A 15,235-nucleotide genomic window follows, 5' to 3' on the forward strand; every position below is an offset into this window, starting at 1 on the left:
GGTTCCATTGGGGACTTTGGACCTTTGTTTTGTTTTTCCACTTTATTGGGGTTTATTATTCATTGAGTTTTTTTATTTGTTTTTTATATCATCTAATGAGTACTGAGTTTACAAACCTGTTGTGCTGTTACCAGAATTTCATTGTTCAGGCTTGCTACACATGACAATTAAACACTCTTGACTTGACGTTTTGACTTGGGTTACCAACTGATACTACTTTTAAACTGTTTCTTCTTTCCATCCAGAGATAAAGAAATGGAAGAGGCATTTGGACTGCTGACCGAGGAGTTCAGAAGGTTGAAAATTGTGTGCGTGAGGCAGGCGGAACTCATTAAAGAGTTGACTGAGAAGAGGGACTTAACTGTTGGTGAGTAAAGGCAACTTTCTCATTGTAGGACAACGCTCTACTGAGGTGATGCAAAGGATGTTCATCTTTATTTATAACAAGAAGCATTCACGGTAGTGTGTGACAGAAACATGAGGGGGAAATAAGCATGACTTTTAGAGAACGTACATGCAGGACTTAGAGTGGGTCACGGTTTGGAGTCTGTACTTTCTGGGTTGAAATACAGGAATTGACAAGAGACCAACAAAATGATTGTGTTGCTAAACTGAATAGGTTACTTTGCCATATAAAATAGGATTTTACTGAGTGATATAAGAAGAGGAACAGGTCATTCAACCCTTCAACGGTGTTCCACTAAGCAGTTGAGTTATTGCAGAGCAGTACCTTGTCCCCATTTTCCAAACCACTTGATGCCCTTGCCGAACAAACATCAGGTCTGAAGAATGGTCCTGTCTAGAAACGACACCTATCCATGTTCTCCAGACCTGCAGAGATACTCCAGAACTTTTTTTCTTTTTTTTTAAACCAGCATCAGCGTTTTCTTGTGTCTCTCAAACATCAGCTTATCTCGGTCTATTTAATATCTGTGCTGTAACTTTTCTGTGATTCCATGAACTACAGAGTTGGCTAGTGAGTTGGGATGCCTTGTGTGGAATCAGCTCCTGTACAACCAGTGTAGCATATTTCGAGCATTCCATGCTATAGTCTCTCTGCAGGCGGGGTCAAGTGAAGGAGGATTTGCTATGGGGTGTCAGCTTTGGCTTAATGGGAGCAGTCTCGTCTCTGAGTCAGAAGATGACAAGTCCCAGCCTTGCTCCTTGACTTGACTTAAAACAAATAATTTAGTGAAATACTCCTGCATTGTTGCATGTCCCATTCAAAATCTTTGTCCTTGGGGAGAAAGTTCTCGATTTCCATTATCTTTGGTTTGAAAATGGACTCTGTAAATTCATTTTGGTACTATCTTGCTGCCCACCACCCAGTTTATTCTGGATCCTCCTGCTTGAACTATTGCTTCATCCACTTGTTCAGACAAAGTCCCAAGTTAGAGAGGTCTCCTGGTATTCTGTGCAACCCCCTCCCAACAGCCACCACAGGCGAAGACCAATTGGCAGTTCTTCCAGTTAGGTGGTGGGGGTCAGGGTGGGGGCAATGGTAAGGGTTGTAGTGAGTCACAGTTGGTTCATAGTTTTGGAGAACAAATTGGTCTTGAACATTACCTAAGAACCTTCCCCTGGAGAGTGTATTTCAGATGTAGATGGAAGCAAGCTAGTACTGATAACCCTGTCAAGCCTCGTACACGAATAATGGAACTCTAGCAAGGTATCAGTGGCTACTCAGCTCCCTGACAGGAATAAATGACCAAATAGTCAATCACTTGCTCTCTCTCAGACATTGATCTTCAAATCAGGCAACTGAACCATCCTACCATAACCCGAGAGCAGTCCTGAACTATTATCTACCTCATCAGGGACCCTCAGACTATCTTTGATCGGACTTTGCTGGCTTTACCTTGCACTAAACGTTATTCCCTTATCATGTGTCTGTACACTGCAAATGACTCGATTGTAATCATGTATTGTCTTTCCGCTGAAGATAGACACAAAAAGCTGGAGTAACTCAGCGGGTCAGACAGCATCTCTGGAGAAAAGGAAAATAGGTGATGTTTCAGGTCGAGACTCTTCTTCTTTCCGCTGACTGGTTAGCACGCAACAAAGGCTTTTCACTGTACCTCGGTACACATGCAAATAGACTAAACTGAACTGAACTGAAACAGTTGTTCCAAGATATATTAAAACTCTGTACGTGGTGTTTCAAGATACAAAAGATATGTTAATCAAAACCTCCCACTTTTGACTGTTTTCTTTCAGATCTGCCCTTCACCGTGCCAATACAATGCACAGATGCTGGGAAGCTTGACCAATCGGAAGGACCCTTTCTCAGACCGCAGCAGAAGAAAGTCCTCCAGGGAGCTGCCTGCGATGCACTTGCTGATTCTCGAGAGGTTGTGGGGGACATCAGCCGAGACGAGGAGTTGGAGTACTGCCCTAAACTTGACATCAAATTCCCCCCCTCCAACAAAAATTATGACTTTTCGATTAATGAAAATGAAAAATCACTTCACCTGAAAACTCCTGATCTATTGGAAGCTCCAACTGTAGAAAGTGCGGAAGGTTCTGTCAGTAACTTGTACGATGATTACAGAAACACCTTTAGCTTTGACACAATCGGGAGTGCTTCGGAACAGCCAAGTGCAAATATTCCTGAACCGTTCCTGGGTGGGAGAGTGGTGCTTTCAGCATCAGACTACCCCTTTAGGGAAAAGGAGTACTCCAAAACTTTCAGTGATTCAGAAACTGTTCGTGTTCCGGGGAACTTGGACTCAGCTGTTATTTATCGTTCCACAGAATGTGCATCTGTTATTTTCAATTCTCCAGGGATGAGTCGGCCACCACAGGTAGGCAACAGTTATGTTGTGAGATGGCGTCACCTTGGAGTCTGTACATTATAGGATTTAGTGCTTTTCAAGAACTCCAGCGTCTGAAGTACAGAGGCTTGTTACACTGTCCGACACGTCTGGTTAAGGGCTAAAATCCAACCAGAATATTAGGTTGACAATCTACCCAAACTGCTAAATATTTGTTCCCATTTTAAATTGATTGATTGAAAAACACAGCAGGGAAATATTCCCTTCGGCCTACCGAGTCCACGCGACCATCGATCACTTGTTCACACTAATTCTGTTATTCCACTTTTCCATCCACTCCCTACACAATGGGTGGGAGGGGGGCAATTTACAGCAGGCCAATTAATCTACAAACCCACATGACTTTGGGATGTTGGAAGACACCGGAGCACCCAGCGAAAACGGTCACAGGGAGAACATCCGGTCACAGGGAGAACATGCAAACTCCACACAGACAGCACCAGACAGACAATCTGTCCACCAAGATGATTTTGGACTATTTTAACCACAAGCACTGGTGGGTGCCAGCTACCCCTGAAACACTGCTGAAATACAGCAGTCATTTCATTCAGTAGTCAACTTGCATATTTCAGACACGTGCACCTTGAGTGTTTATTGGCAAAAGATCCCGTGCAGAGCTTACGTCATACCCACACCAGGGAGTCCTTGATACTGACATTCAATTGAAAGGTATTTAATGTGCCATCACTGACTCACAACTAAGGTTGCCAACTATCTCACTCCCAAATACGGGGCAAGGTGACGTCACCGCCCCACTCCCCACGTGACCTCACCCAGCCAGCGGCGGCACGGTGGCGCAGCGGTAGAGTTGCTGCCTTACAGCGAATGCAGCGCCGGAGACTCAGGTTCGATCCTGACTACGGGCGCCGTCTGTACGGAGTTTGTACGTTCTCCCCGTGACCTGCGTGGGTTTTCTCCGAGATCTTCGGTTTCCTCCCACACTCCAAAGACGTACAGGTATGTAGGTTAATTGGCTGGGCAAATGTAAAAGTTGTCCCTAGTGGGTGTAGGATGGTGTTAGTGTGCGGGGATCGCTGGGCGGCGCGGACCCGGTGGGCCGAACGGCCTTTTTCTGCGCTGTATCTCTAAATCTAAAAATCTAAAATCTACTCCCGCTCCACAAATGCTGGCCGCTCGGGCCGGGAGGCGGGTTGCTACGCAACCTCTGTTAGGTGAACACACTCCGTTAGCCTACACTGTCCTGGGCGACAGTGGCCCATGGGCCCAGTGTAGGCTAACGGAGCGTGTTCGCCTAATGGAGGTTGCCTAGCAACCCACCTGCCGGCCCGCGGGCCGACAGCAGCCCGCAGGCCTAATATGGGACAAGGGCGGTCCCGTATGGGCCAAACCAATTTAGTCCAAAATACGGGATGTTCCGGCTAATACGGGACAGTTGGCAACCCTACTCACAACAGTATACTGAAACTTCAACAAGAAGTAATAACGCTTTGTTTAAAATGAAGCACATGGAAATCCTTTTGCACGTTTAGTGGTTATACCAGTGTGAATGAAGGGTTGAATGGTTCAACATTGGCACACATAATGGGGAGGGGGTGGGGGGGGGGGGAGAATGCTACTGAGGCTGAACAACAAGGTCATTCAGGATACAAAGCAGGACTGAAGTCAATTCCGTGAAATTCTGTGTAGGAAGGCACTGCAGATGCTGGTTTACACCGTAGATAGACACAAAGTGCTGAGTAACTCAGCGGAACAGGCAGCATCTCTGGAGATAAGGAATGATTGAGAGCCATTTTCCTTGATCATCGTGTGTTTTCACACCTTATCCTTCCATATCTCTATGTCTCCCTCTCCCCTGACTCTTAGTCTGAAGAGGGGTCTCGACCCGAAACGTCACCCATTCCTTCTCTCCAGAGATGCTGCCTGACCCGCTGAGTTACTCCAGCATTTTATAGACAATAGACAATAGGTGCAGGAATAGGCCATTTGGCCCTTTGAGCCAACACCGCCATTCAATGTGATCATGGCTGATCATCCACAATGAGTACCCGTTTCCTGCCCTCTCCCCATACCCCCTGACTCCGCTATCATTACGAGCTCTATCTAACTCTCTCTTGAAAGCATCCAGAGAATTGGCCTCTACTGCCTTCTGAGGCAGAGAATTCCATAGATTTACAATTCTCTGAATGAAAAAGTTTTTCTTCATCTCCGTTCTAAATGGCCTACCCCTTTTTCTTAAACTGTGACCCCTGGTTCTGGACTTCCCCAACATTGCGAACATGTTTCCTGCCTCTAGCGTGTCCAACCCCTTAATAATCTTATATGTTTCAATAAGATCCCCTCTCATCCTTCTAAATTCCAGTGTATACAAGCCCAGTCGCTCCAGTCTTTCAACATACGACAGTCCCGCCATTCCGGGAATTAACCTAGTGAACCTACGCTGCACTCCCTCAATAGCAAGAATGTCCTTCCTCAAATTTGGAAACCAAAACTGCACACTGTACTCCAGGTGTGGTCTCACTAAGGCCCTGTACAACTGCAGAAGGACCTCTTTGCTTCTATATTCAACTCCTCTAGTCATTAGCTTTGTGAAGGACAACATGCCATTAGCTTTCTTCACTGCCTGCTGTACCTGCATGCTTATTTCAGTGACTGATGAACAAGGACACCCAAATCTCTTTGTACTTCCCCTTTTCCTAACTTGTGTATATCTTTGTTGTCTTTTGGAGAGTTACTGGTTGATCCCTTCCTGACTGGAGAACCTGTCTCTGCTGACACCTACTGGTGAATCAGAAAATAACTGCAGATGCTGGTACAAATCGAAGGCATTTATTCACAAAATGCTGGAGTATCTCAGCAGGTCAGGCAGCATCTCAGGAGAGAAGGAACGGGCAACGTTTCAGGTCGAGACTGATGTCGGGGGGGCGGGACAAAGGAAAGATATAGGTGGAGACAGGAAGATAGAGGGAGATCTGGGAAGGGGGAGGGGAAGAGAAGGACAGAGGAACTATCTAAAGTTGGAGAAATCAATGTTCATACCACTGGGCTGCAAGCTGCCCAGGCGAAATATGAGGTGCTGTTCCTCCAATTTCTGGTGGGCCTCACTATGGCACTGGAGGAGGCCCATGACAGAAAGGTCAGACTGGGAATGGGAGGGGGAGTTGAAGTGCTCAGCCACCGGGAGATCAGATTGGTTAACGCGGACCGAGCGCAGGTGTTGATCGAAGCAATCGCCGAGCCTGTGTTTGGTTTCGCCGATGTAAATCTACTGGTGAATGATCAGTTCATCCTTGGTGATTGCATTCACTGACTGGAGAGTCATAGAAACATAGAAACATAGAAAACAGGTGCAGGAGTAGGCCATTCGGCCCTTTGAGCCAGCACCACCATTCAAGATGATCATCCAAAATCAGTACCCTGTTCCTGCTTTCTCCCCATATCCCTTGATTCCTTTAGCCCTAAGAGCTATATCTTACTCTCTCTTGAATACATCCAGTGAATTAATCTCCACTGTCTTCTGTGGCAGAGAATTCCATAGATTCACTGGGTGAAAATGATTTTCCTCATCTCAGTCCTAAATCACGAAAATATTTCCTGCATCTAGCCAGTCCAATCCCTTAAGAAATTGATACGTTTCTATATCCCCTCTCATCCTTCTAAATTCCAGTGAATATAAGCCCAGTCGATCCATTCTTTCATCATATGTCAGTCCCGCCACCCTGGGAATTAACCTGGTGAACCTACGCTGCACTCCCTCAATAGCAAGAATGTCCTTCCTCAAATTAGGAGACCGAAACCACACACAATACTCCGAGTGTGGTCTTACCAGGGCCCTGTACAACTACAGTTGGACCTCCTTGCTCCTATACTCAAATCCTCTCGCTATGAAGTGAGTCTGACTTTCATGGTCAAATCTCCCTGTCACAAGTAACACAAAGTTTGATCTCATGCTGTTTCCATGCTCTCGCTGTGTCAATTATTTGATACAACATTTTAATGTTCCAACGTCATTGTTTCTCAAGTATTTTGCAGCAAGCAAGAATTTCAATGCTCTGTTACCAGAACATGTAGCAATTGACTGTTAACTCTCTCGATCAAGTACAATTTCAGTGGTCAAAATGCAGCACGTTTTAGGTTAGCGAGTGAAAGCTTTAAACTTTTCACACCTGCGTTCTGCTGTTGAGCCAAGCTAATCCTGTGTCATGTTTACCTAAACAACTCCTGCGTGCCAGTATTTCTAAAGCTTTAAAATAAAATGAAGGCATCAGGAGCATCTATTTCACAACGGCATTGTGAATATTATTTGTGGATAATCAAAAACCACAGGATGTCGGGCATCTGACACTTGACACTGATCAGTCTGAAGAAGGGTCTCGACCCGAAACGTCACCCATTCCTTCTCTCCCGAGATGCTGCCTGACCTGCTGAGTTACTCCAGCATTTTGTGAATAAATACCTTCGATTTGTACCAGCATCTGCAGTTATTTTCTTATACTAAATAAAGCAGATGGATACTTCTAAAAGAATGACTAATCTTTAATAAATCTGGAATAATCAAGGTCACTAATTTTCACTTTTTGATAACATTTCACAATTTATGCTTTGATTCCAAAAAACTTCAATGGCCAATGGTGCTTTTATTGACACACGTGCAAACACACAGTGAACTTATTTTCTTATATACTGTCCACTAAAGTATTACTTATTGATTATGTGCTTCAGAATGCAGTGCGCAAACAAATAAACATTTCAGCGATTCAGTCATTAATGGTGACCAAGAGTACATTTTGTATTCTATGCAATGAAATAAACTTGTGAAGTAGTGCCTTGGCATGAAAGATCTGCCAATGACGCAAGCTGTCCCATGTACGTGAACAATGCTAACCATGTTTCTAATTGACCACAGAGCCTGTGGAGCACTCATCATTTGCCTGAAGATTGTTGTGCAGGACACGAGGCCACATTGAACTCTGAATCAAGCCTCAATTCTCAAGTCTGTGAATTCTGCCAGGCTGTGTTCCCAGCCGGAGCGGCAACACGAGATGATTACTTGGTGCACCTCACTGAACATATCGAATGCGATTAACCCCCGTGGTGACATCTTGGGGCACCTTGCTGACTAACCACTGCAAGGGCAATGAGCAGAGCAGAACTGGGATTCGATGCACACTGGTCGCGTGTGGTGAAGGTGTTTGCCCTGAAGGTGCGCAGTAGTTGGGATGCAAGATGCTCAAATTGAACAGAAAGCATGACACGGGCAGATGGGTCTGGAAGTGGGGGAAGAAGTAATTAAACTATGTGAGATGAACAGAATTTGCTTTGCACAAGGTCACTTTATACTCTTAGGTATTGCAGAGAACAGATGGCTGGAAGTGCGTGCTCCATAGAATAACACGCAGCAGGAGTGTGTTACCAGGCAGTGACTCATCAGGGAGGATTCACATTACACTGTCAACAAAAAGAGTAGCTTTTCTGTTTCAGATAGATAAACCTGGAGACATGTAAAATGAACCACCATGACATTATATTATATTCCATTTGACCTCCGCTGCAGTAATATATATTGTCATGTTCACTACTATATTATCTTAGATCAGAGAATAAGGTAGTACAGATAGGGGGCATATTAACAGATTAAAAAGGCACAAAGTGCTGGAATCATTTAGCGGGTCAGGCAGTATCTCTGGAGAACATGGATAGGTGACATTTCAGGTCAGGATTACTCTCCAGTTTGAAGAAGGGTCCCGACCCAAATCGTCGCCTATCCATGTTCTCTAGGGATGCTGCCTGACCCGCTGAGTTATTCCAGCACTTTGTGTCTTTTTTTTGTAAACCAGCATTTGCAGTTCCTTGTGTTTGTCATTTAACACACGATTGGTGCATTGGCTCCCTCAAAGGGCTATCCATTTAGTTCCCTTCTCCTTTTCCTTTATTTCTGCACATTGTCACATTTCAAGAATTTATCTGATTCTCATTTTGAAAATTACTATTGTATCTGCTTGTACCATTTTTTAAAGAAATGACAGTCAAATTCTGACAAATTGCTGTCTATTTCTTTTGCTGCTTGTTTTTGCCAATTATGTTGAAAATGTTTTGTTTCCATTGCTGACGCTGTTGGTGAAAACAGTGTCATCTTATGTAATGCAGCCACAACCTTCATGACTAAGATCACCTTTTTAAAAGGAACTCATTAGATCTGTGCGTCACTGACAAGGCCAATGTTTATTGCCCATCCCATAAAGCCATCTTCAGTGGATAACCAACATCTGCAGTTCCTTTCTATACCGTCTATATAATCTGGGAAGTAAATGCAGATTGATATTCCTGCTTAACAACAATAGACAATAGACAATAGGTGCAGGAGTAGGCCATTCGGCCCTTCGAGCCAGCACCGCCATTCAATGTGATCATGGCTGATCATTCTCAATCAGTACCCCGTTCCTGCTTTCTCCCCATACCCCCTGACTCCGCTATCCTTAAGAGCTCTATCTAGCTCTCTCTTGAATGTATTCAGAGAATTGGCCTCCACTGCCCTCTGAGGCAGAGAATTCCACAGATTCACAACTCTCTGAGTGAAAAAGTTTTTCCTCATCTCTGTTCTAAATGGCCTACCCCTTATTCTTAAACTGTGGCCCCTGGTTCTGGACTCCCCCAACATTGGGAACATGTTTCCCCACCTCTAATGTGTCCAACCCCTTAATAATCTTATACGTTTCGATAAGATCCCCTCTCAACGAGGAATCAAAAGCTACACGTTTTTGCTATCAAATGGCCAGAGAGAGGGTTGCTTCTCATCAAAAGCAGCCCTTGTACCTTGTGCAATTGAAGTTGATTCAATCGTGATTGTGCGATGAAGTTGCTGGGGCAGGAGCCGACAGTAATTGGGGGCCAGGTATCCCCAGTGGCAATGATACCGGCACGCCTGATTTTTTAGATTGGCTTGTGGCTGGCAGCAACACGGTGCCTGCTCATTCCAAGTGCATGGGCTGTCCCTGTGTGATGACTTCCCATCTTCAGCTTACGCTCTAACTTCTGAGTCAAAAGATTGTGGGTTCAAGTCCTGCCTGAGAGACTTGAACACAATGACCACAGCTTATGTTCCGAATGCAAACTGCAATCCCACAGCACCGCTGCAAAGAAGCATGGGGAGTTCTCCTTGGTGTCTTGCTGTTAATATTTTTTACTCGACCAGTATAATTAAATTGGTTGTTTGGTTGTTGCTACTTGGAGCTTGCTGTACGCAAATTAGCTGCTGTGCCTTGTACATTACAGCAGTGACAAAGTTGCAAAGGTTCTTCAACGGCTACACAAAATGAACAGTGGCTGCGAAAAAGCGCTACAGCAATACAACTTCTTTTGGCTATCTCTCTGTATTGGTTTACATGGAACCTCTTGCAGCTCCATTTACTTGCTCGGCACAGAACAAGTTCAGGCCTTGCTTGTTTTGCTTTTTGGTCCCAGAAGATGTTCTACGATCATCCAGTAACGATTTCTAACAATGTTGTATTCTGCACTCTGCTATTCCTCTCTCTCTGCACAGCCTGTTATACTTGTGTATGGTTTGATTGTACTCGTGTATAGTATAGTTTCACTGGACAGCACACAAGCAAGGCTGCCCACTGTATCTCGGCACACGTGGCAATAATAAACCAATACCACTACCAATATCAAGTTTATTGTTATATATGCACAAGCACAGTGGGGTAGAGGTACAATTAAAATCTTGCTCGCAGCAGCATCAGAGTCAGACAAGACACAAAAGCATAAATCACAAAAAGAAACAAAACTACTGCCCAGGACAGGGATCTCCGCTGGGACCTCTGCTGTTTGTGATATATATAAATGACCTGCGCGTAAATGTAGATGCGTTGCTGAGTAAGTTTGCTGATGACACCAAAATTGGAGGAGTTGCAGACAGTGAGGAAGGCTAACAGAAGATACAGCGCGATTTCGATCAGCTGCAGAAATGGGTGAAGAAGGGTCTCGACCCGAAATGTCGCCCATTCCTTCTCTCCCGAGATGCTGCCTGACCTGCTGAGTTACTCCAGCATTTTGTGAAGAAATGGCAGTCCTCACTGATGAAAGACAGCGGAGGAAGGACAGCAGTCGACTATCAACTGGAGCCAGAAGGCAGCATCGGTATAACAGGTATGAAATGTTATTGAATAGGTATTTGTGTAAGTTAAGTTGTTTTTCCTCTCTGAACTGAATATGATGACTAAATTTTGCAAATGACTGCCTGATAAATAAATCTATTATTTTTTGGCTATACTATCTGCATTGCGTTGCATTTTTTTGACAAATTCATCCTTCATCTATAAGATTGATTCCACTTCCCATGTGTTAACCAATAGTTATAGCACATTGTTGGTTCTGGCACTTAGAGTCGTAGAATTATGCAGCACGGAAACAGGCCCTTCGGCCCAACTTGTCCCTGCTGACCATATTGCCTAGTCCAACTTGCCTGTGCCTGCCCACATCTCTCCAAACCTTTCTTATCCATATAGCTGTCCAAGTGTCTTTTAAATATTTTAATTGTACCCGGCTCTAGCACTTCTTCTCATCCATATACACACCATGCTCTGTGTGAAAAGGTTATCTCCCAGGTTCCTTTTAAATCTTTTCCCCCTCAATTTAAACCTATGCCCTCTAATTTTAGACTCTCCGACCCTAGGGCAAAGGCTGTGGCTATTTACCTTATCTATGTCCCTTGTGATTTTGTAAACCTCTATAAAGCCACCCTCAGCCTCTTACGCTGCATGGAAAAAAGTCCCAGCTTACCCAGCCTCTATGTATAACGCAAGCTTTCCTTCCAGACCCAGCAACATCCTCGTAAATCTCCACTGCCCCCTTCCGAGTTTAATGACATCCTTCCAGTAGCCGGGTGACCAGAACTGGACACAGTACCCCAAATGTGGCCAAACCAATGTCTTGTACAGGTGCAACATGATGTCAACACCATGACCGATGAAGCCAAGTGTGCCAAACGCCTTCTTCACCACTCTGTCCACCTGTGTCGCTGCTTTCACAGAACTGTGTACCTGTATCCCAAGGTCTCTTTATTCTGCCCAGGGCTCGACCATTTACTGTGTAAGTCCTACCCTGGTTTGTCCTACCAATATGCAACATTTCACATTTATTTGAATTAAACTTCATCTGCCATTCCTCAGCCCATTTTCCCAATTGATCAAGATCCTGTTGTAATTTTAGATAACTTTCTTCACTGTTCATTTTACCAACAATTTTAGTGTCATCTGCAAACTTATTAACCATGCCACCTACATACACATCCAAATTGTTAATATAAATACCAAAAGACCGTGGACCCAGCACCAATCCCTCCGGTATACCACTCGTTACCGGCCTCCTTACTGTGAAACAACCCTCTACCACCACTCTGTCTCCTACCTTCAAGCCAATTTTGTATCCTAGTGGCTAACTCGCCTTGGATCTCGTGTGATCGAACTTTCCAAACCAGGCTACCAAACATCTCAAATCTCAAACATCTCAGGAGTTTCTGCCTCCTCCAGCCTTTCACAGTGCGTTCCAACCCCCAGCCACACTTTAGGTGAAAGAAAAAAGTATTCTCACCTTCCCTCTCACTCTTCTTCCTTTTCCTCTGATTTATTTCTTCAACTTAAATTATTTTTGTAACTGTGAGCACCATCCCTAAAATTTCCAACTTTATTTTTTTAGATGTCTGGATCGCACTTTATATGAAGAATACTCAGCAGCTTTCTGGGAAGATTTTGTGTCTTTCTCCTTCTTCCCATTCTTGACAAGCTTTAGAATATTTGCAGAACATCCTGCTATCTGCCCCATGTACAGTAAGTGTTCTCACTGCATAGTTTAGTCTGCTCGCTCTGTGCAAGATGTATAAATCCTGTTTAACATTTCAATTCTGTTTTGTAGTTTTAGCACAATCCGCAGGCGTTGCCACTTTCATTTCACTGCACATCTTGTATATGTATGAGACAAATAAAGTTGACTTGACTTGACTTGGAAAAAAAAAAATTGTGACCTTATTACTAACTTGAAAAGGAGTCCTCCCTTTTTATTTGGTTTAATTTGCGACAACTAAACCAGATTATCTGGCTATTATCATAGTGCCGTTGGAGCTTGTTATGTACAGACTGGTTGCCACATTTCCTCCATTACAACAGTGACTGCTTCCAAAGTTGTAAAATGCTTTGGGGTTATTCTTTGGGGGGAATCTGAGCAGGACATGTGTGGTGCAGCTACTATTAATTACACAAGAGGGCAGCAGAGTTCTTTTTTAGAGGTTGTGAAGAGAGATTTGAAATTTTAGATCAGAAATGAATTTAATGTAAAGTAATAGTTTTGTTATAGTCAAATAAACTAAGAGCCATTAGAAGTTATTTAAGTCAAACGAACTGCGTCCTTAAAAATGCACTGTTTTTTCTGTCTTGTCTTTAAAAAGAATCCACTGCAGGGCAGTTATACTAAGGTTTTGAATTGAGGCTGAGAATTTTAAAAATGCTGGAAATCTGAAATAAAAACAGAAAATGCTGGAAACACCCAGTAGGTTGGTTCTGCTCTAGCGAAGAGTTCTGGACCTGAAACATAAATGTTTCTCGCTCCACGCACGCTGCTTGTCCTGCTGAGTGTTTCCAACATTTCCTGTTTTTAATTTTAAAGTGTAGCTTTCACGGGCAAAAAGGCCGGAATCTGAGAGGGTGATTTCCCCCCAAACCTTGCTGCACATCCTGGAAACATGGCAGGGTATGAATGATTTTGTCTAATTTACACACTGCACCTAGCCTTTGTACATCTCTCTCATGTGTGATCAAGAGAGCGTCTAACTATGTTACTCTCTCCACAGATGGAACCTGACCTGCTGCGTATTTCCGGCACTCTATCTTTATTTCAGATTCCCAGCCCCTGCTGTACTTTGCTTCTCACTACACATGCACATTGTGTTTTCTTTTCCTTTCTTTATTCTTTTCTGCTTTAGTTTATTTCCTTTACTTTACATCTCCCCCAGAAGCCCCAGCTGTGACCATCAAGCTTTCTTCACCCTCTCTCAGCCAGCACCACCACAACTCATGTCACTCAGTCTCTCCCAGCCTCCATCCTCTCACACACATTCTCTTCATTTTCTGCAACTTAAATTATTTGATTTTTACTTTTTCCCAGTCGTTGCCCTGAAAATGATAAAGTTGTCTCTTTCCACGGATGCTGCCTGAGCTGCTGAGTGCTTCCAGCAGTTTCTGGTTTTATTTCCAATGGTGCATTTATATCTTGAGCAAGCCTGCCAACTAGGAGGGGGGGGGGACACATACTGTTAAGACTCCAACAGCCCTGCAGTGTCACAGTTTTGTGGGAATGTTTTTGGTTTGAGGACAGTTGCAGATGGATTGAAGTGTTTGTGAGGAACTATACATCTTTCCTGTTATTGGAATACATTGTTTTTGACTCTTTTTACGTTACTTGTGGTAATATGCCGCTTTAACCTGAAAGGTGAGACCTCTGTTTAGCTTAGTTCAGTTTAGAGATACAGTGCGGAAACAGGTCCTTCGGCCCACCAAGTCTGCGCTGACCAGCGATCCCCGCACACTTACACGATCCTACACACACTTGGGACAATTTACAATTATACCAAGCCAACTAACCTATGAACCTGCATGTCTTTGGAGTGTAGGAGGAAACCAGAGCACCTGGAGAAAACCCAAGCGGTCACGGGGAGAACGTACAAACTCCGGACAAGCACCCGTAGCCAAGATCGAACCAAGGTCTCTGGCGATGTGAGGCAGCACTCTACTGCTGCGCCACCATGCCGCCCCTCTGCTTAAGCTTCACATTATTCCAGCAACGTGAAAACTTCTCTCCTGCCTTCAAAGGCCATTTCAATTTTATTTCAAATGTATCTCTTTGCATGATTCAGAGGGAGCGCAGTGTTCCTTTTGCTTTGGGAGCCTGGCTTCACGCTGGGCTTCAGTTAAACTCTGCCAGTGGTATCACACCTTCGAGCTTCTGAGTCATCTCTCAAGAGCACTATACGTATGTAACTGCTTATTTTTAATGCAAAGCTGATAAAGTCAGGGACCCACAAATGACCAGTATCCAACTCCAGTAGATTGTTGCTTTGAAACAGAACAAAAAAATCTACTTCTCATTTTTATTGCTATGTAGGAACAGTATTTACTGAGAGAAAATGTTTTTAAACCAGGTCCTCTCAGTTACACAGGGATTCAGGCGGATTGACAGATGTAGAATCCCTGCATATCATGGAAACTGGGAGTGCCTGGTTTAAAAGGGCTGTCAACAAATACTGTTATTACGCAGAAATAAAAGCAGAAGAGGATTTTTTTTTTCAAAGCAAAGCTTACTGAAATTGGCTATTTGTCATTCATGAGCCCTTTACTTGATCAGAGTGGGCATAACTGAAAAACAGTGAAAGCCTTAAACATGCAAGCTTAAAA

At 44.0% G+C, this 15,235-nt stretch overlaps 1 protein-coding gene across 1 annotated transcript; it reads left to right on the forward strand.

Moving 5' to 3' along the window:
- Positions 1–255: 255 nt before the first annotated feature.
- LOC144612061 (TRAF family member-associated NF-kappa-B activator) lies at positions 256–7,878 on the forward strand. The gene is made up of 3 exons (XM_078431587.1): positions 256–367; positions 2,218–2,804; positions 7,699–7,878. Exons 1-3 carry the CDS (start codon positions 256–258, stop codon positions 7,876–7,878), a joined length of 879 nt encoding a protein of 292 aa, XP_078287713.1.
- The last annotated feature ends 7,357 nt before the right edge of the window (positions 7,879–15,235 follow it).

The sequence above is a fragment of the Rhinoraja longicauda genome, chromosome 42 (genome assembly GCF_053455715.1).
Source record: "Rhinoraja longicauda isolate Sanriku21f chromosome 42, sRhiLon1.1, whole genome shotgun sequence".
Lineage (NCBI taxonomy): Eukaryota > Metazoa > Chordata > Chondrichthyes > Rajiformes > Arhynchobatidae > Rhinoraja > Rhinoraja longicauda.

Bases quoted from the DNA above. Each gene is read 5' to 3' on its own strand.
- LOC144612061 (XM_078431587.1), top strand. From the start codon at position 256: ATGGAAGAGGCATTTGGACTGCTGACCGAGGAGTTCAGAAGGTTGAAA. The intron at 368-2,217 runs GTGAGTAAAGGC...GTTTTCTTTCAG, and splicing joins GAAGAGGGACTTAACTGTTG to ATCTGCCCTTCACCGTGCCA. The intron at 2,805-7,698 runs GTAGGCAACAGT...AATTGACCACAG, and splicing joins GGATGAGTCGGCCACCACAG to AGCCTGTGGAGCACTCATCA.